Below are 22429 nucleotides of genomic sequence, written 5' to 3'. Positions count from 1 at the left end.
TAACCTCTGCATTTGACCCATTACCCTTGTTCCACCCCCTGGGAGGCGAGGGTAATGGGTCAAATGCAGGTGGCCGCGCCCGGGAATCATTTTTGGTGATTTAACCCCCAATTCCAACCCTTGATGCTGAGTGCCAAGCAGGGAGATAATGGGTTCCATTTTTATATAGTCTTTGGTATGACTCACGACCTACCGATCTCAGGGCGGACACTCTAACCATAAGGCCGGGGTGTTTCCCATTGTGGGGGGAGATGTTGTCAAGGTCACCGCCTCTGTCCATGGTGCTGAGGACAGAGCACCATCAAACGGGGGGGGGGGGGCGTGGCAGTGCTGACGGCCACAGGCGGTACGTGTTAATCAAATCATCTGTTGTCTTTAACAGTAAGCGGCCGGGAGCAGAGAGGGAGAGAGGATACGGACGTGGCTGGCAAGTCGCGTCCTGCTGGAGAGAAAACTTTTGTAAAACAATTGATCATTAAACCCTTGTTAAACCTGCACAGTGGGACTGCTTGGAAGCGACTTCCACACCCATGTTTTATCATATTTAATTCAAAATAACATACTTTTATATTTGAACTTGTTATTGCTTCCGTAAGCAGTGTGGCCACTCTCTTCAAGGCTATTCAAATTGTCTATGAGATTTACAATGGAAATTAAACAACAGCGTTTAATGTTATTTTTTTATGTGCATTGAATTTTACCATCTAACTTTAGTTTTGATTAAGATGACAGAGCTTTTTACGTAATATAATCAGTATACAGTCTATAATTATGTTCACGTTGTCTATGGAATTTATAATAGAAATGAAAAAACTAAAATACTGATAATAATAAAGGTATTTTTTTAGGCTTTCATTTTTGCCATCTAATTTAATTTGAGATTTCAGGATTTTTGCATATCCCGTAGTCCATATGGATCGTCTCTAGGGATGTTGAAATTGTCACTAAATTACAATATAAATTAAAAACATTTAGTGTCCGTTAGTGTTTAATTATTTGTTTGTCCGCATTGAAATGTTTGATGTGACTAATTTTGCCTCAAGATGGTCGATCTTTGAACAGAATCTGTCATCCGTATGGAGAGTCTGTAAGGGCGGTGTTTTTCAACCTTTCCTGAGCCAAGGCACATGTTTTTCATTGAAAAAATCCTGCAGCCGAAAAACTCAGCAGCCGATATCGACAATAAAAGCTGTTCTCGCAATTTTTGGATATAAATTCAAACCATAATGTCACGGCGCGGGCTTCATCGGCAGAAGTTAAAAGTTAAAAAAACCAACAACAAAAACATGAGCAGCTGAATATAAGACGACCACCGCACCACCAAAGTCTGACTTTCTAGAAGCATCAGTGCACAGAAGCACGCCAGGACACGCCCCTGTTCGCGCTGGGTGCTTCACGCCCACGCAACGGCGACGCTGCAGGCAATCAACAATCCGCACACCTGGGTCTAATCGAGACATGCAGCATAGAGACCAGCGGAACCATGGAGCTGACGCCGGAACGTAGTTTAACTCTTTGCAGTAAGCATCCCGTCTCTGGCTTCCCCTCCCGCGTACTTGCTCTCCTTGTTACCTCTCGGTCCCGTGTCTCATGTCCTTTGTGTCCTCCACAGTGTCCTTCCTGTTTTCCCGTGTTCGAGTTGTGTACCTCGACTTCCCACTGGATTCTGGACTGCCTCCCTCGATCCTCTACCCCTGCTTGGACACGGACCTCGTTGCCTCTCTCCAGCCCCCGACCAACTGCCTGCCCACGGACTCCCTCTTTGCCTCACCCCTCTGGACTGGCGAAAGATTCATTCAACACGCACTTACAACAACCCTGGTTACATTTACATCATTAATTCTACACATTGTCTGGCACCACACACTTAGAGTAGCATACACCTCCCACACACTCATCAAAGGTTCAATAAACCTATTGAACGGATCCGCGCCTTGGTGTCGTCTCCTTCCCCACGCAGTACGTAACACATAACCACCCATGCATCACTATAGCTATTGTCTCAAAGTAGGTGTGACTTATTTCGTGTTTTTTGGTGTTTTCCTGTGTGTAGTGTTTTAGTCCTTGTCTTGCGCTCCTATTTTTGGTGTCGATTGTCATGTACGGATGCACTTTGTGGACGCCGTCTGCTCCACGCGCTGTAAGTCTTTGCTGTCGTCCAGCATTCTGTTTTTGTTTACTTTGTAGCCAGTTCAGTTTTAGCTTCGTTTTGCATAGCCATCCCTAAGCTTCAATGCCTTTTCTTAGCGGCACTGGATTTTTGTTTATTTTTAGTTTAAGCATTAAGATACCTTTTTACCTGCTACGCTGCCTCCCGCATATTGTGATCACGACAAAACTGTGTTCCCGACATGTTCCTACTGATATGCCGAGCTCTAGACAGTACAGACACTCAACAACGGCACATTATTTGCGGATTGTAATTACTGGTTTGCATAAAATTGTTTGAACCCAATTAGGTGAAATTACGTAATGTCCCACGGTACACCAAACAATATCTCACGGTACACTAGTGTGCCGTGAGATATTGTTTAAGATTTTAAGATAAGGTTGTTTTTAATTTTGTATTTATATTTACTGTTTTAATTGGTTTTACCCTTTAAAATCGTTTTTAATCATATTTATTTTTATATTGGTTTTATATTTATTTATTTTTTGTTTTTATTCAGTCATTAGTGGAGCTAAGGGTACTATTTGAATATTGTTTGTAATATTGTTGTGCAGCACGTTTAAATGTGCTATATAAATAAAGTGTATTGGATTGGATTGTGCCGCGGCACAGTGGTTAAGTGTAAGGGTATTCACATTGTCTATGGACTTCACAATGGAAATTAAGAATGTGAGAGTGGTACTATTTTTTCTGTATGATTTAATTCCTGTCATCTAGCTTTTACACTGCAAAAAGTCAGTGTTCAAAAACAAAAACAAAAAATACAAAAATTAGGTGTATTTTATTTGAACTAAGCAAAATTATCTGCCAATAGAACAAGAAAATTCGGCTTGTCAAGCCTTTCCAAAACAAGTAAAATTAGCTAACCTCAATGAACCCAAAAATATCTTAAAATAAGTATATTCTCACTAATAACAAGTGCACTTTTCTTGGTAGAAAAAAAAAGAGACCTTTTTGCTCAATATGTTGAAAAATATTCTTAAATTAAGTAAATGCTAGTGCCATTATCTTGACATAATGATACGCGCTCGGCATCGTGATTGAAATTATTACTTTAAAAAAGTAGTTTTATACTTGTGAGTGTTGATGACACAGCTTTACAACAGTTGATATTCTAGTTTCAAGCATGTTTTACTCAATATAGGTCATCAAATCTCAGCAACAAGCTGTAATATCTTACTGAGATCATTTAGGACCAAAACCCTTAAAACAAGTAAACCACTCTAACATAAAATCTGCTTAGTGAGAAGAATTATCTTATCAGACAGAAAATAAGCAAATATCACCCTTATTTGAGATATTTCATCTTACTTAGATTTCACTTTTTGCAGTGTGAAACAATAAAACGTACAAAAGTCAACCGAAATGTTGTCGATGACATTTGTACGCCTGAAAACTCTGGATCTGAACGATGTCTTTCCACAAACGTGGAGTTTACTGGAAGGCGACCACTTGTCGATCACGTCCTTAAACATTCGCTCGGGTCTATTTCCACAGAGACGCCGACAAAGCCACAAGGATGTAATCATGCTCTCATGACGGGCCGATGTGATGTTACGTGACAGACGTTCCTTTGTGTCCCGGCCACCGTTATTTACTCACAAAAATGACTAAAGACAGGGTGACATTTACTTTTCCCCCAGTGTGTGTACATTTTTCTGCCGAGCTGACCAGCCAACCGCTCTGCATACAAAACTGCCTTTTTTTTTGGTAAGCAACGTTGTCGTCCTTTGTGTGCCGTGCAGCCACCAGCCTGCGGCTCTTGTCATTTTGGCCTTGCACATGGACTTAACTGGGTGTTTCTTCCTCCAGGCCAACCGGCCTAGTGTGGTGTGTGTGCTGAACGTGTGTATCCCCGTGCATGTGTGTGCTGAAAGTGTGTGTCCCCGTGCATGTGTGTGCGTGTGTGTGTGTGTGTGTGTGACTCACTTGGGCTACATACAGTAAGGTAGTTTTAGTAGTGAGTGACCTTACTGCCGCCCCCTCCCCGGACATTGTTTAGTCTTGTTTGTTTTCACATTTAAATAATTTTTCGTTTCACAATATTTGTTTTTTTTTTGTGTTCTCGACATCATGTGTCTTCTTTAGGTCACAACCTGAGCTCAAAAAAGTGAAGCAGGAAGCCAGCAAAATGGTGATATTAGATGGTGTTTGTCTCCCTCTGCTGGGTATAATGAGTATTGCAAATGAGCTATCAACTGTACTGTAGTGTGGCTTTGTTAATGTCCTCGTTTATTGTTTTTTAGGGTCCGCATGATTTTTTTTTGTATTTTCTTTATTAGTTAATTCATACCAATTATTATTTTCATTTTATTTAGCTTTCTATTGTGATTATTTGTTTTGTACAGTGGCTTTAAATTTCAGAAAGACTAATAAATAGCTTATCTATCTGTGTTGGCCCTGCGATGAGGTGGCGACTTGTCCAGGGTGCCTTCCGCCCGATTGTAGCTGAGATAGGCTCCAGCGCCCCCCGGGACCCCGAAGGGAATAAGCGGTAGGAAATGGATGGATTTTCGTATTTTATTTATCATTCATAATGGGTCGAAATACTACAAATTTAAAAAAAAAAATTTTAAACGTTCGGATTAATTAGGTAATTCAAGTTGTTTTTAATTACATTATTACATGTCTTGAAATATGTTTTCATTAAATAATGTATGCTGTATAATTGATGGTGGTAAGAGTCATACAATTTAAAGGAAGGTACTTTGAAGTGTTGTATTATATTTTTTAAGTACAGATGACAGCACGGTGGCAGAGGGGTTAGTGCGTCTGCCTCACAATACGAAGGTCCTGAGTAGTCGTGAGTTCAATCCCGGCCTTGGGATCTTTCTGTGTGGAGTTGGACATGCAAACTCCACACAGAAAGATCTGTGTGGGTTCCCTCCGGGTACTCCGGCTTCCTCCCACCTCCAAAGACATGCACCTGGGGATAGGTTGATTGGCAACACTAAAAATTGGCCCTAGTGTGTGAATGTGAGTGTGAATGTTGTCTGTCTATCTGTGTTGGCCCTGCGATGAGGTGGCGACTTGTCCAGGGTGTACCCCGCCTTCCGCCCGATTGTAGCTGAGATAGGCTCCAACGCCCCCCGCGACCCCGAAGGGAATAAGCGGTAGAAAATGGATGGATGGGATGGACTGTAAAAAAAATATATATATAATATATATTTTTCATCTATTTCTCTGTTGTATTTTATTTTTTTAATAACATGTCTTGAAATATTTCTTCATTAAATAATGTATGCTGTATAATTGATGGTGGGAAGAGTCAAACAATTTAAAGTAAGGTACTTTGAAGTGTTGTATTATATTTTTTAAGTACTGATGACTGTAAAAAAAATATATATAATATATATTTTTCATGTATTTCTCTGTTGTATTTTATTTTTTTAATAACATGTCTTGAAATATTTCTTCATTAAATAATGTATGCTGTATAATTGATGGCGGGAAGAGTCATCTGTTGTATTATATTTTTAAAGTACTGATTTTATAATATATGTTTTTTTTAAATGTATTTCTCTGTTGTATTTTATTTTTTTAATAACATGTCTTGAAATATTTCTTCATTAAATATATGCTGTATAATTGATGGCGGGAAGAGTCATACAATTTAAAGGAATGTACTTTGAAATGTCTTATTATGTTTTTTATTTCTTAAGTACTGATGACTGTAAAAATATAATTTATATTCTCTAATATATATTTATTTATTTATTTATCTTTGTTTTATTTATTTATTTTAAATAACATATCTTGAAATATTTCTTTATTAAATAATGTATGCTGTATAATTGATGGTGGGAAGAGTCATGACATTTTAAAGGAAGGTACTTTGAAGTGTCGTACTATATTTTTTATTTTTTTAAGTACTGATGACTGTAAAAAAAAAAATGTATTTCTTTAATATATATATTTATTTGTATATATTTGTCTTTGTTTTATTATTGTTTTAAAATAACATGTCTTGAAATAATTCTTGTAATGTATGCTCTATAATTGATGGTGGGAAGAATCATACAATTTAAAGGAAGGTGCTTTTAATAGTTGTATTAGATTTTTTATTTTTTAAGTACGAATGACTGTAAAAATCGTTTTTATTCTAAAATACATATTTTTTTATATATTTCTATTTGTTTATTTTATTTATTTTAATAACATGTCATGAAAAATGTAATCATTAAATAATGTATGCTGTATAATTGATGGTGGGAAGAGTCTCACAATTTAAAAGGAAGGTACTTTGAAGTGTTGTATTATATTTTTTATTTTTTAAGTACTGATGACTGTAGAAATATTTGTTTATTATTTAATATATATTTTTTATATATATATTTATCTTTGTTTTATTTTTATTTTTTATTATGTCTTGAAATATTTCTTCATTAAATAATGTATGCTGTATAATTGATGGCGGGAAGAGTCATACAATTTAAAGGAAGGTACTTTGAAGTGTCTTATTATATTATTTATTTTTTAGGTACTGATGACTGTACATTTTTTTTAAATTCTATAATATATATATTTTTTTATATATTTCTCTTTGTTTTATTTCATTTTTTAAATAAAATGTCTTGAAATATTTCTTCATTAAATAATGTATTCTGTATAATTGATGGTGGGAAGAGTCATGAAATTTAAAGGAAGGTACTTTGAGGTGTCTTATTATATTTTTTATTTTTTAACTACTGATAACTAAAAAAAAAAAAAAAATTTCTTTAATATAAATATTTGTATATATTTCTCTTTGTTTTATTTTTTTTTAAATAACATGTCTTGAAATAATTCTTCATTAAATAATATATGCTGTATAATTGATGGTGGGAAGAGTCATACAATTTAAAGGAAGGTACTTTTAAGTGTTGTATTATATTTTTTATTTTTTAAGTACGGATGACTGTAAAAATCATTTTTATTCTATAATACATTTTTTTTTTAAATATATTTCTGTTTGTTAAATATTTTTTATTTTATTAACATGTCATGAAAAATATCTTCATTAAATATGTATGCTGTATAAATGATGTCGGGAAGAGTCATACAATTTAAAGGAAGGTACTTTGAAGTGTTGTATTATATTTTTTAAGTACTGATGACTGTAAAAATATTTTTTAATTATTTTATTTATATATATATATATATATATATATATATATATATATATATATATATATATATATATATATATATATATATATATATATATATATATATATATATATATATATATATATATAATTCTCTTTGTTTTATTTGTATTTTTTAATAACATGTCTTGAAATATTTCTTCAAGTTGGTATAGTATGGTATTAAATAATGTATGTTGTATAATTGATGGCGGGAAGAGTCATACTATTTAAAGGAAGGTACGTTGAAGTGTTGTATTATATATATTTATATATATATATATATATATTTTTTAAGTTCTGTTGACTGTAAAAAATCTTTTTTATTCTATAAAACATTTTTTCTTTATATATTTCTCTTTGTTTTATTTTTTTTAAAATAAATATTTCTTCATTAAATAATATAAGCTGTATTAATTAATGGCGGGAAGATTCATACCTTGAAGTGTTATATTATATGTTTTATTTTTTAAGTACTGATGACTGTAAAAAAAAAAAAAAAATTTATAATATATATATTTTTTATATATTTCTCTTTGTTTTATTTTTATATTTTTTCATCCACGCTCGAGAACTTGTTCGAAATGAACGCAAACTCAGTCACTCACACCCACTCACATTTTTAACCGGTAGGAACCATTATCCTGCTCTTACTGTTTACCCACGGAAGACATTGTTACCCGGACGAAAGCCGGAAGCGAGACGCGTTCAAGCGCGTTTTGTTATGTACATGCGTAAAAAAGCAGCGCCACAACGTTGATTCTCACTCATATGCTCAAAAGACAAATAAAGGTTTGTTTAATTGCATTTTTAATGCCTGCGAAATGCTAAAACAATAATAGCGACTCGGAAAAATAGTTAGGTCGTCAGTATGTCTCGACAAAGTACACACATTTACCTTAGCCGAAGTGTTAAGTGCAATGTTTCATTTTCGATTAAATCGTATTAATTTGGGACTAAACAAGTTGGAAAGCACGTAATATTATCTAATATTCTCCAATAGTGTTTCCAGTGTCTTAAACGCACATGTTGTGTAATATTGTTCCTTATGCCGAGTTTAGCTGTGAAACTACTTCACAACGTTGTCACCATATTATCCGTGCTGTTATTGTAATTGTTAGTTGACATTTATTTCCATGTGGTTTATGTTGCAGACATTTGTGGACGAAGGCAATCATGGAGAAAGAAACCCCAGCTAAAAAGGTTGCAGCGCCGTCTGTGTCCCAAATTAATGCAGAATATGTCACCCAGGTAATACAGACTTGATTATTTTGTAATACTATTTAGCCAGGACTATTCAGAACTAACTTTAAACAGTTTCACTAATTGTTTTTATTTAATTGTTTCAGTTGGCAAACAAATATTGGGCTCCTCATGCCAAAAACAAATTGCCCTTTGATCCTAAGGTGAGTTGTGTGTTGCTGTCTTCTTGCAGAAAACCTGTAACAAATTGATTAAATAGAAAAAATGCACAAAATAATATATTCCATCCATCCATTTTCTACCGCTTGTCCCTTTTGGGGTCGCGGGCATACTTGCCAACCCCCCCGATTTTCCCGGTAGACTCCCGAATTTCAGTGCCCCTCCCGAAAATCTCCCGGGGCAACCATTCTCCGGAATTTCTCCCGATTTCCACCCGGACAACAATATTGGGGGCGTGTCTTAAAGGCACTGCCTTTAGCGTCCTCTACAACCTGTCGTCACGTCCGCTTTTCCTCCATACAGACAGCGTGCCGGCCAAGTACATAATATATACAGCTTTTACACACACATAAGTGAATGCAATGCATACTTGATCAACAGCCATACAGGTCACACTGAGGGTGTCCGTATAAACAACTTTAACACTGTTGCATGAGGCATGTTAAAAAAAAATAATGCACTTTGTGACTACAATAATAAATATGGTAGTGTCATGTTGGCATTTTTTTCCATAACTTGAGTTGATTTATTTTGGAAAACCTTGTTACATTGTTTAATGCATCCAGCGGGGCATCACAACAAAATTAGGCATAATAATGTGTTAATTCCACGACTGCATATATCGGTATCGGTTGATATCGGAATCGATAATTAAGAGTTGGACAATATCGGATATCGGCAAAAAAGCCATTATCGGACATCTGTAATTGTATTATTTAATTTCATGGGCAGCACGGGGGAAAAAAGGGGTTAGTGCATGTGCCTCACAATACGAAGGTCCTGAGTTCAATCCCCGGGCTCGGGATCTTTCTGTGTGGAGTTTGCATGTTCTCCACACAGTGCATCTCTATCCTCCTTCAAAACCGCACTAAAAGAACACCTCCAGGCAGCTACAACCCTAACCTAACCCCCAACACCCCCCACCACATCCCACCTCCCCGGAATGTAAATAATCAAATGTAGATACTTGTTCTTATGCTTTCTGAGCTCACTATGTTCACCGCTCGCTGTACAAATCCTACAAAGTGAGACCTACACTGTTACAATGTCCATTTCTCAGATTATATAATTGTTGATGACTGAAATATGCTGAGAGCAACCCATCCTAACCTAACCCCCGAACCCCCTCACCCCCTCCACATCCCACCCCCCGGATTGTAAATAATTCAATGTATATACTCTGATGATTAACTTGTGTGATAACTGTATTATGCTGATTGTATATATTTGTACCATGAATTGATTAACGTGGACCCCGATTTAAACAAGTTGAAAAACTTATTCGGGTGTTACCATTTAGTGGTCAATTGTACGGAATATGTACTGTACTGTGCAATCTACTAATACAAGTTTCAATCAATTAATCAATCAAACTCCCCGTGGATGCGTGGGTTCCCTCCGGGTACTCCGGCTTCCTCCCACCTCCAAAGACATGCACCTGGAGATAGGTTGATTGGCGACACTAAATTGGCCCCAGTGTGTGAATGTGAGTGTGAATGTTGTCTGTCTATCTGTGTTGGCCCTGCGATGAGGTGGCGACTTGTCCAGGGTGTACCCCGCCTTCCGCCCGAATGCCGAAAGGGACAAGTATTACAAAATGGATGGATTTAATTTTATATTATGTAGTAAAATTCAGTGGTGGGCCGTGCGTTTACCATTTAGGCCTTCAGTGATGTCATTTATGTCACCACATGACCATTGCTGGAGAAATACTATACAGGAACACATTTACGCAAAACGGGTTATTTTCTGGCGCATTTAAAAAAATCAATAAACCCGCATCAGCAATTAAAACATATCTTATGTGAGACCGTCAAAATTAGAATTGCAAAAAACATATTTAACGTGAAAAAATTAAGAAATAAAATATCTGAACTCACATTCCATCGCCGGTTCAGATGTAGTTTCTCTTTAAATATCCTTCTTGAAAATGGTATTATAACTAATATACCGGTACGTGTTGTCTTGTCTAATCATAAAAGATGCAGACGAGGCGTGTTGGCCGAGTTCTTAAAGTTTACTCCACAGCGTGCTCGTCAATAACATCCAGCTGCCGGCATGTCTACATTCAACAACCTAAGCGGGCTTACTGCGCATGCTCTTCACTAATGTGGCATGCTGGGTAATGGGGTTCTTATGTTACCTAGCTCATAACATCACAATATACTGTATATCTGCCTTAGGCCAGTTAGAAAGCCTTACTGACAACAACCCGTGATCTGATTGGCTATCGCAACTGTCTATCACCTGTATGTGCCCGTTGACTTAGAGTGCATAGATGCCTGCATTGTTGATTCTGAAGGCTGTGAGCAGATTTCATACAGCATGGCAACGTAAGCTAGCTGAATTCTGATTGGTTAAAAACTCTATAACCTAAAAACAACAGCGCTGGAAGGAGCATAATACGACATGAAGAGAATATGAATACTTTTAGATATTTAGGGAAAGTGAATTTAAAAAATACTTTTATCTTTAATTAAGATCATGATTTTTGGTTATGTTAGGCCAGCAGAGAAGGCCTTGATGGCGCACCACTGGTAAAATGCAATACAAATAACTATTTTCTCTTTGTTTAGGTGATGGAGGATGTGTATGAAAAAGAGATTGTCATGTCCAAGTAGGAACACTTTTAATTGCTTTGTAAATTGTCACATATCCTTGAGTTTGTGGATTTACTTTGTCATCTCCGTTGCAGGTTTGCTATCAGAAAAATCATGTTGCTCGAGTTTAGGTGAGCTGTTTTACTTTCATTCATTTTAGGGATCTTCCAATCTGATACTGGCCAAACCCTATTGAATTGGATATTGGGGAAAAATAGAGAAAAATACCCACTTCATCAGTCACATGCATACACACACACACACACCCAGATGAATGCATGACTGAGTACTTAGAAGCCAGGTGAAGAAACACTATTACAGTAGCCGTCTGCACCAGGAGGTCATCAGACCACGGCCAATAGGACGCTGACATACAGCCCCCCCACAGCCATGGCTGATATAATCCCTGATGCAGAGGGCTCCCTTTGAGGAACACTAGAAAGTAAAAATAAAAACAATGTACAAATAGTAAGAACCATGATTAAGAATAAAGGATAAAGTATGAGTATAACATAATGTTAAGATACAAATAAATCTATAGCTAGGTTGCATATGACGTCATATCTGTTTTTCTTCTTTGTGGCTTAATTCACACAATGGTCAAGCAGCTTGAGCGTAGCATTAAAACAAGTGAGAGTGAGTGTAAGGTTTGACAGAAAATGTCGTATTGCTGTTGCGTTCAAATAGAGAGATAGGAAAGAGCTTTAATGGAGTCCCAAAATAAATGGTACTAATAAAGAATAAAAACACAAATATGTGTCTTTAAATATACGTTCAGTCTTTTTATTCGCCTGTTTCATTACTAATTACATGACATCAAACTACCACAATTTTGAAAGAATAATACCATTGTTTTTTGTTTTATATACTTAAAGGCTCTACGCCACTGCTATTCTTTTTAGAATGTGAAATAGTTGACTATTGTGGTTTATGTGAATATTTATAATTTTTGATATGTTCGGAGACTATAGAACACTTCTGTTCTTTTTGGAATTTATAGTTACCTCATGGCAGCGGCTGTTGCAGTTTTCAATATGTACAGTGATCTTAAATATTTGACACTTCAATAAAGTAATACATTTAACAATACGGTACATTTAACTTTTTTTTTTATCAAGGTATCGTGAATAAGGGAAATTCATTGGTATCGGTATCGACTACTGAAATTCTGGTATTGTTACAACTGTAATAGAGATACCGTATTTCCTTGAATTGGCGCAGGGAATATAGTATTCGCACGTCTAGAATTACTGCCGGGTCAAACTCGTTTCTCAAAATAATTAACGCATGCTTGGCCTTATCGCTGGTTCATTATTAACGCCGGATCAAATTTGTTTCGCAAATTATTAATTTTATTATCGCATGTCTATAATTTTCGCCGGGTCAAACTCGTTTTGCAAAATATTTAGCATATGTCTAGAACTTCCGCCGGGTCAAATTCGTTACGTCACGAGTGACGATTTACCTGTCCTCATTTTCAAAATGGAGGAAGCTGATTTCAGTAGTTTGCAATCGCACAAAGGAAAAAAGATAAAGAGCTATTCAGTAGGATTTAAGGTCCAATCTATTGAATACCGGTACGGTATGCTAAAAAGAACAGTAAGCAGCTATGTTTTATTAATATACCGTAGCTGCGTGTGTCAAATACGGTATGAGTCATTAAATGACTCCCGCCTCCTGGTGGTAGAGGGCGCTAGCGATCCTTCTTGCGACTTCCGGTACTGCAGAAGAAGTGACAACACGCAGCAACAGTACGTCTCTTTTTTTTCCTCTCGCCTGAACTTTTAACATGGAGGATTACATACCGGTATCTAAAATAAAACAGTTTTCTAAACTGGACTTTCAATCGAAGCAGGAGGTAATAATTAAAGGAATATCTCCATCGAGACAGAGAGACTTTTAAAACTGAAGAAAGAAAATAAGGAAGACTTCTATAAACAAGTTATCGATGCTTTTGGTCAGAAGGAGCTGCAAATGGACTCCATTTATAAGTACAGGTAAGACCATAATAACGTTTTTTTTTATTAAATGTACTTTTCATGATGGTATGCTTACATCACACTCAAAGCGCACGCCTAAATTTACCGCATTCCTTTTGGTAAACGCCGGAGTGAGAAGAGGTTTTAAAATAATTAGCGCATGCACAGCCATCCCGCAGGCTTCCGGTAAACGCCGGAGTGACAGGAGGTTTTAAATTAATTAGCGCCCCTGCGGCTATTCAAGGAAATACGGTACAATTCAACAAAAAACAGCAGCAATGTGAGACATCAGTAAACAGATGCAGCTAGTTAACAGTTGTGAGAAAGTGTTGTTTAGCTGTGTGGACTTACTTTTGGCAAAGAAGAGAAAAAACAGTGCAATTTGTGCAATGTAAGTTTTTCTAAGGGTGGAAATAGCATTTGGCATTCTGTGTTTTTTTATGTTTTACTAAAACAAGAAAAGAGAAAACAAGATATGAGTAGATATACAACAATGCAGTAGTGGTATCAAGCAATCCCTAATTGAATGTCCTGTATGAAAAGCAAAGCATTGTGACTTAAATGCAAACTACCGAGCTGATTTTTTTTTTTACCTTGCAGTCAGTACTTGGAGAACTTCCTTTGGGTCAATTACACTCCAAAGGTGTCCAGCAACGCTTTTCTCATGTCCATTTGTTGCATCGTCAATGAGAAGTTCAGAGAAAACGTCCCAGCCTGGGAGGTAGATATTGAACACTCATGTTCGTAGTATGTTTATTAACTTAGCATATCCTTTTACAGTTACCCACACTGCTGTTTAATTGTGTTGTTCATCAGGTGTTCAAAAAGGAGCCAGAACATTTTTCATTCTTCTTCAAACGTGTGACGGAAACCTTGTTGGCGGGCGATGATGGTGGACTCTCCCTGAAGGAGCAAACTGTGCTGCTGGAGTTTCTGGATCACTGCTTCAACAGTCTTGTATGTACTATATAACACAAATACTCAATATACTGCTGTATTTTCCGGACTATAGCGGGCACCGGTATATTAGCCCCACTAACTACATTTTTTGGGGGGGATATGTTTCCATATATTAGCCGCACCGGACTATAAGCCACGGATATATAGGTCGGAAATTAGTTATTTACACAGATTCTGTAAATATTTATTAGCATACCTTAATTGTTTACAAACGGTGTCTGTAACACTGCAGTAAACGGCTGATCAAGCAAAACAGAAGTCATCGTCCTAAACCCACTAGCTGTGGAAGCTCGCTCTTCAATCAGCTAAACAGACTCAATAACTTAAGGGTGACGTCTTGGTGAGTTTACTACGAAATTTGTGAAACTGAAACAATACAATAAGAATGCCGTTGTAAGTTAATACTAACACAGACACTGGTAAACGTGTTAGCTTATTAGCTATTGCTGACAATGCTAGTGTCATTACATTACCAAAGCACTTACAAATATGCATGAAAACACTCCTACAGACATTACACATCGGACGGTTTACCAAGTATAAACAGTTTTAGTTACACTGTAAAATTTATAAACGTTGCTTAGAAGAAAGGAATGAAGAATCCATACGAGTAGAAGGGCTATGGACGGCTAAAATACTGAACGGCACTCCGGTTGAAAAAAAGCACTACCGGTAAATGGTAGGACACTGCAGCTCCTGCAGTGAGCAAACTCATCCAAAAGATGGTGCCACAGCACAAACAAAACACCTTTTAAATGTATTTGCTTGTTGTTTTTTCGAAAACATTTTATTATGGTCATCAGCAAAGACAAATCCATAAATTAGCCACACCGTATCATTAGCCGCAGGGTTCAAAGTGTAGGAAAAAAGTAGCGGCTTATAGTTCTGAATTTACTTGCAGGTTTTTTGCTGATGTTGTTGTTGAGACAACTAGAAACATATACAAATCCTTAACATGCTGCATTTTTAGTGTTAAACATTTTGTGTTCATGGCTCATTTGAATGTACATTTGCAAGGTCTACAGTGAATGCTAAAGGTAGTGCTATAATCCCTAATCTTACATTTTTTAAAGGGTAACTGCACTTCTTTTTTTTTTTTTGCCTATCTTTCACAATTATTATGAACGACATGACGACAGATGTATTTTTTAAAATGCATTCTAACTCGTAAATAATTGCGATCAAAAGTTCGCTTACAATGGAGCCTATGAGAGCCACACTATTCTGCCTATAAAGCCCTTAAAAAACATCCAAACACTTTCATCAATGTTTTATAAACATGATGCAAGTTTACAGGTATATGTAATGTAGTAACAGGCACATTTATAATAACATGTAATATTTACGTGTTTTTTGAAAATTTTAAGCATATGGCAGCGCATTAATTTCAAAAATGCACCACAACGCTCAAAACATCACTTACTGTACAAGGGCTGCTGTCATTAGAATGCTGACTGCTAAAATGTTCATATATTTCTATTTAAGCAGATTTTTTTTACGTTTATGTTCGAGTAAGAATGCTTTTTTTTAAAAAAATACATCCGTCATGTCTTTTTTAATGATTGTGAGCGATCGGCAAAATTACAAAAAAATGTGCAGTTGTCCTTTTAGGCCTTTTAAGACAATCGGATGTTTGAAAAAAATGTATGTCAGGAAATGGCATAGTAACAAAAAATAAGGGGAATAGGAATCATATGTATTAGATGTGTACTAGACGTGTCAGGGGCTCTTGCGAGATTAAAACGTGACACTATTTCTCGTTTAAGGAAAAGCTGTCTCGTAGACGGAACTTTTTTTTATATATTTCAGAAGCATATCTGTCTGGCTGTGATCAAGGGATTGGAACCACACATTAAGTGCTTTTCGCACACTTTAAATCAAGAGCAAGAAATAAAGCTAGCAAATATAGCTAGTAAACAAAGTTATCAAACAGAGCTACTAGCCTCAGCAGCATAACCCGCCCGCTCGGGCAGGCATGGCATCATTTGAGTTCCACAATCAAGGCGCCTCATGTATGTCTAAGCAGGTTAAACTATCAATCATGGGCGCCAAGACGCGACAGAAAAGCGCCCAGGACACACTGGATCGCTTACCCTAGCAGCAAGACGCCACTGCAGCAGCCAAATTAGTGATACACTTGACAGCTACGGTGTCAGAGATCTAAAATACCCAGCAAAGGTCCTCAAAAATTCTAAATGTAATTATTTTTATTTTAACTAATATATTGTTGTTGTTTTTTAACACTGATAAATTTCAGGTCGATGACGCTTATCAGCTGCAAGCATATTAACAATCAAATCAATGTTCGTGACAACAGCTAATCAGAACCGACCTTTTCCCGCTCCACTTTCAATTTTAAGTAATTACAGAAGTAAGCAGAATGACCAAACTTGGACTTGGAACTTAGAGTAAATGTCAGCCATGGCTTGGAGTTGTTCTCATAAAAGAAGGCTATTGATGCGTGAAAAAAAACCTAACTCAACGTCGGTTGTGTGTCCGTGCTTTGGGTCGCCAAAGTGATGTGAAGCAAATTAAGCCGACATACACAGTATGTACAACACCACAGGCAACACAACATTTTTTTTGATCATTTGGAAAAGTACCCTCAAGAGATTATACGGAAAGCGTTAAAATGTTAGCAGAGTCTGCACATTTTGCTACCAGCACACATAGCATTTAGCAGCTTAGCTTCTAGTAGTGTTGTGACCACCAATATTTTATCTTGAAACTACACAATCTGTAGTTATTAAAGATGATGTACATTTGCAAGTACCAATGATGTTACAGTGTGTGTAGCATGATAAGTAAAAATTATATTGTTTACATTTGATAAAAATACCCAACAAGATATTTTTTTTCATTTTGGGTCTTGTATCCCTGTACAAACACACTGTAAAATAGTATTTTTTATTTATATAAATATATATATATATTTTTTTACAGTAAAAAAAACTTTCAACAAATTATTTTCTTAATCTTATTTAATTTGTTTTATTTACTTTATCAATCTCTAGTTTATTTCCTTTTTAGTACAGATACTTTAAAAGTGTCAGGTTAAAAATAGTTTTTATAATTGTGATATTAATCGAGATTGGACATCATTATTTTTCATTATCCGTAGTAGATGATCCAGTACTTTGACAGTTGTCTATTTATAACAACACACATCGGAAATAGTGATGTAAAAGTGTTTCGTTTTACTGACTCGGATACCTGTGAGTCATATACTGAACTGAATCAATTCACTTGATTTACTTATCACAAAACGCATGCGCAAAAGCTTGCACATGACTGGTGATGTGATTCACTTGATTCACTCATCACAGAGCGCATATGTAAAACTACTACAAACCCCGTTTTCATAGGAGTTGGGAAATTGTGTTAGATGTAAATATAAACGGAATACAATGATTTGCAAATCATTTCCAACCCATATTCAGTTGAATATGCTACAAAGACAACATATTTGATGTTCAAACTGATAAACTTTTTTTTTTTTGCAAATAATCATTAACTTTAGAATTTGATGCCAGCAACACATGACAAAGAAGTTGGGAAAGGTGGCAATAAATACTGATAAAGTTGAGGAATGCTCATCAAACACTTATTTGGAACATCCCACAGGTGAACAGGCAAATTGGTAACAGGTGGGTGCCATGATTGGGTATAAAAGTAGATTCCATGAAATGCTCAGTCATTCACAAACAAGGATGGGGCGAGGGTCACCACTTTGTCAACAAATGCGTGAGCAAATTGTTGAACAGTTTAAGAAAAACCTTTCTCAACCAGCTATTGCAAGGAATTTAGGGATTTCACCATCTACGGTCCGTAATATCATCAAAGGGTTCAGATAATCTGGAGAAATCACTGCACATAAGCAGCTAAGCCCGTGACCTTTGATCCCTCAGGCTGTACTGCATCAACAAGCGACCTCAGTGTGTAAAGGATATCACCAGATGGGCTCAGGAACACTTCAGAAACCCACTGTCAGTAACTACAGTTGGTCGCTACATCTGTAAGTGCAAGTTAAAACTCTCCTATGCAAGGCGAAAACCGTTTATCAACAACACCCAGAAACGCCGTCGGCTTCGCTGGGCCTGAGCTCATCTAAGATGGACTGATACAAAGTGGAAAAGTGTTCTGTGGTCTGACGAATCCACATTTCAAATTTTTTTTGGAAACTGTGGACGTCGTGTCCTCCGGACCAAAGAGGGAAAGAACCATCCGGATTGTTATAGGCGCAAAGTTGAAAAGCCAGCATCTGTGATGGTATGGGGGTGTATTAGTGCCCAAGACATGGGTAACTTACACATCTGTGAAGGCGCCATTACTGCTGAAAGGTAGATATAGTTTTGGAGCAACGTATGTTGCCATCCAAGCAACGTTACCATGGACGCCCTTGCTTATTTCAGCAAGACAATGCCAAGCCACGTGTTACATCAATGTGGCTTCATAGTAAAAGAGTGCGGGTACTAGACTGGCCTGCCTGTAGTCCAGACCTGTCTCCCATTTGAAAATGTGTGGCGCATTATGAAGCCTAAAATACCACAACGGAGACCCCCGGACTGTTGAACAACTTAAGCTGTACATCAAGCAAGAATGGTAAAGAATTCCACCTGAGAAGCTTCAAAAAAGTGTCTCCTCAGTTCCCAAACGTTTACTGAGTGTTGTTAAAAGGAAAGGCCATGTAACACAGTGGTGAACATGCCCTTTCCCAACTACTTTGGCACGTGTTGCAGCCATGAAATTCAAAGTTAATTATTATTTGCAAAAAAAAAAAAAAGTTTATGAGTTTCAACATCAAATATCTTTTCTTTGTAGTGCATTCAATTGAATATGGGTTGAAAAGGATTTGCAAATCATTGTATTCCTTTTATATTTACATCTAACACAATTTCCCAACTCATATGGAAACAGGGTTTGTAGATTGTTGCACATGATTGGCAACTGCACAAGACTCGTCGTCAACCATCACAAGGCGCATGCTTAGGGACTAGCACAAATGTGACAAGTAATCCCATTTAATAACACCCGCAAAAGTTAATGCTGCCCAACATTAGAGGTAACGGTATTGATTCTTCAAGTGTTAAAACAATTAAAGATAAGTTCACTGCGTCTTCATGTACTGCAGCCTTTATTCAGTTATATCCACAGTTGCAACAGTTAACGGTGTTGTAGTTTTTGCCAACCACTCATGTTTCTCTCTCTGCCTGTGGGCTCCCCAGTGCAACTACTAATGATATTATTGCAAATTGAATGAGATCGCTATATCGCCATTATGCAAAATTTAAAGGGGAACTGCACTTTTTTTGGAATTTTGCCTACCAGTCACAATCATTATGAAAGACATGACAACGGATGGATTTTATTTAATGCATTCTAAATATTAAATAAATTCGATCAAAAGTATGATTACAATGGAGCCTGTAGGAGCCGCTCTATTCTGCCTATAAATCCTTTAAAAACATCCAAACACCTCCATTAAGGTTTACAAAACCAGTGAAGTTGGCACGTTGTGTAAATCGTAAATAAAAACCAAATACTGTGATTTGCAAATCCTTTTCAACTTATATTAAATTAAATACACTGCAAAGACTATATATTTAATGTCCGAACTGAGAATCCTAATTTTTTTTTGCAAATAATCATTAACTTAGAATTTTGTGGCAGCAACACATTGCACAAACTTGGCACAAGAGCATTTTTAGCACTGTGTTACATGGCCTTTCCTTTTAACAACACTCTGTAAACGTTTAGGAACGGAGGAGACCAATTTTTGAAGTTTTTCAGGTGGAATTCTTTCCCATTCTTGCTTGATGTACAGCTTAAGTTCAACAGTCCTGGGTCTCCGTTGTGGTATTTTACGCTTCATAATGCGCCATACATTTTCAATGAGAGACAGGTCTGGACTACAGGCAGGCCAATCTAGTGCCTGCACTCTTTTACTACAAAGCCACATTGTTGTAACACGTGCAGAATGAGGCTTGGCATTTTCTTGCTAAAATAAGCAGGGGCGTCCATGAAAAAGACGTTGCTTGGATGGCAACATATGTTGCTCTAAAACCTGTATGTACCTTTCAACATTAATGGTGCCTTCACAGAGGTGTAAGTTACTCATGCTTTGGGCACTAATACACCCCTATACCATCACAGATGCTGGCTTTTGAACTTTGCGCCTATAACAGTCTGTATGGTTATTTTCCTCTTTGGTCCGGAGGACACGACGTCCACAGTTTCCAAAAACAATTTGAATTTTGGACTCGTCAGACCACAGAACACTTTTCCACTTGCATCAGTCCATCTTAGATGAGCTCGGGCCCAGCGAAGCTGGTGCGTTTCTGGGTGTTGTTGATAAATGGCTTTGGCTTTGCATAGTAGAGTTTTAACTTGCACTTACAGATGTAGCGACAAACTGTAGTTACTGACAGTGGTTTTCTGAAGTGTTCCTGAGCCCATGTGGTGATATCCTTTACACACTGATGTTGGTTTTTGATGCAGTAACCGCTGAGGGATCGAAGGTCAGGGGCATTCAGTGTTGGTTTTATGCTTACGTGCAGTGATTTCTCCAGATTCTCTGAACCTTTTGATGATATTACGGACCGTGGATGGGGAAATCCCTAAATTCCTTGCAATAGCTCGTTGAGAAATTTTGTTTTTAAACTGTTTGACAATTTGCTCTCACATTTGTTAAAAAATTGGTGACCCTCGCCCCGTCCTTGTTTGTGAATGACTGAGCATTTCATGGAAGCTGCTTTTATAGCCAATCATGGCACCCACCTGTTCCCAATTAGCCTATTCACCTGTGGGATGTTCCAAATAAGTTTTTGATGAGCATTCCTCAACGTTCTCAGTCTTTTTTGCCACTTGTGCCAGCTTTTTTGAAACATGTTGCAGGCATCAAATTCCAAATGAGCTAATATTTGCAAAAACTAAATTTAGCAGTTCGAACGTTAAGTATCTTGTCTTAGCAGTGCATTCAATTGAATATAGGTTGAAAAGGATTTGCAAATCATTGTATTCTGTTTTTATTTACGATTTACACAACGTGCCAACTTATCTGGTTTTGGGTTTTGTACATGCTGTAAGTATATATGCGATGTAGTAACAAGAACAGTTATAATAACACTTAATTTATTTTGATAATTTTAAGCATTCGCAGCGTATTAATTAAAAAAAACGCATCGTGACGTTCGCTTTTTTTTTTTAACAGCATCACTTATTACTCACTGCAGACTTCATGAGAGCCAACAAACATGATAAAACATCACTTATTGTACAATGTCTGCTGTCATTAGGATGCACGTCATTTATTTGCTTAAAAACCTGCAAACATTTTTGTTTTTAAGTCCCACCAGGGTGCTTTTTGAAGTGAAATATGCCATAATTTGAAGTCTCCTCACTCATTTTTGTACTGCCACATGCTTTGATGTCTCATTTAATGCAACAGGGCATGAGAAGTGACCGTTTTGACACAGAGTTGAGTTTGTGTTTATTTGGAACATGCATGCATACAACATGATACATCACAATTTCCAGTTTCTCTATTCAACATGTTTGAAAAGGAGTAGGAAGAAGCAGAGATTATTTAATCCTACCCCTTTTCCTTTACATAGCAGTTGCTAAAAAGTTTGTTCACTTCCTGTTCTCAATTTATTCACAATATACTCCATAACTAATAACATAATAAATAAATAATACTTCATGAAGTAAGTTATATTTCATATGGTGAGATAAATAAGATTAGCTAGAAAATGATTGTCTGGTTGAAATAAATTCAGAATGTTTATCATGGTTCCTATTCTTTGTACTTCGTAAACACTTTAAGTTTCAAGAGTTTCTTGAGGTGGATCATATTAGTACATTGTTTGATTTATTTGCTTAATACATTCCATAATTTAATTCCACATACTGATATACTGAAGGTCTTAAGTGTTGTACGTGCGTGCAAATGTTTTAAATTATATTTTTCTCCAAGATTATATTTCTCCTCTTTTCTTGAGAAGAATTTATGTATATTATTGGGTAGCAGATTGTGGTTTGCTTTGTGCATAATTTTAGTTGTTTGCAAATTCACTGTCGTGGAATTTCAGTATTTTCGATTCAGTGAATAAAGGGTTTGTATGTTCTCTATATCCAACATTACGTATTATTCTAACTGATCTTTTTTGTAAC

General features: G+C 36.6%; 2 protein-coding genes across 3 annotated transcripts in view; both read left to right on the top strand.

Moving 5' to 3' along the window:
• dph6 (diphthamine biosynthesis 6) overlaps window positions 1–1971 on the top strand; it is a 197351-nt gene extending 195380 nt beyond the window's left edge. Inside the window, exons 16-17 of one of the 2 annotated variants that reach the window (XR_009825262.1) lie at window positions 383–1520; window positions 1613–1970. The gene's annotated coding sequence lies outside the window, so the exon portion shown is untranslated. Of the gene's footprint in view, window positions 1–382 lie in introns of both variants that reach the window. The other variant, XR_009825261.1, reaches the window with a different exon arrangement.
• A 5986-nt stretch (window positions 1972–7957) lies between these two features.
• Window positions 7958–22429, top strand: part of aqr (aquarius intron-binding spliceosomal factor) — a 121596-nt gene continuing 107124 nt past the window's right edge. Inside the window, exons 1-7 of the mRNA XM_062041426.1 lie at window positions 7958–8088; window positions 8451–8547; window positions 8646–8702; window positions 11295–11335; window positions 11414–11449; window positions 13898–14018; window positions 14114–14254. Of these exons, the coding sequence (XP_061897410.1) occupies window positions 8473–8547; window positions 8646–8702; window positions 11295–11335; window positions 11414–11449; window positions 13898–14018; window positions 14114–14254 (471 nt within the window). The 5' untranslated portion in view covers window positions 7958–8088; window positions 8451–8472. The remainder of the gene's footprint in view (window positions 8089–8450; window positions 8548–8645; window positions 8703–11294; window positions 11336–11413; window positions 11450–13897; window positions 14019–14113; window positions 14255–22429) is intronic.

Source organism: Entelurus aequoreus, linkage group LG03, assembly GCF_033978785.1.
Source record: "Entelurus aequoreus isolate RoL-2023_Sb linkage group LG03, RoL_Eaeq_v1.1, whole genome shotgun sequence".
In the NCBI taxonomy this organism is placed as follows: domain Eukaryota; kingdom Metazoa; phylum Chordata; class Actinopteri; order Syngnathiformes; family Syngnathidae; genus Entelurus; species Entelurus aequoreus.
Note: the sequence above shows the minus strand (reverse complement) of the source record. Positions and strands in the feature narration are given on the sequence as shown.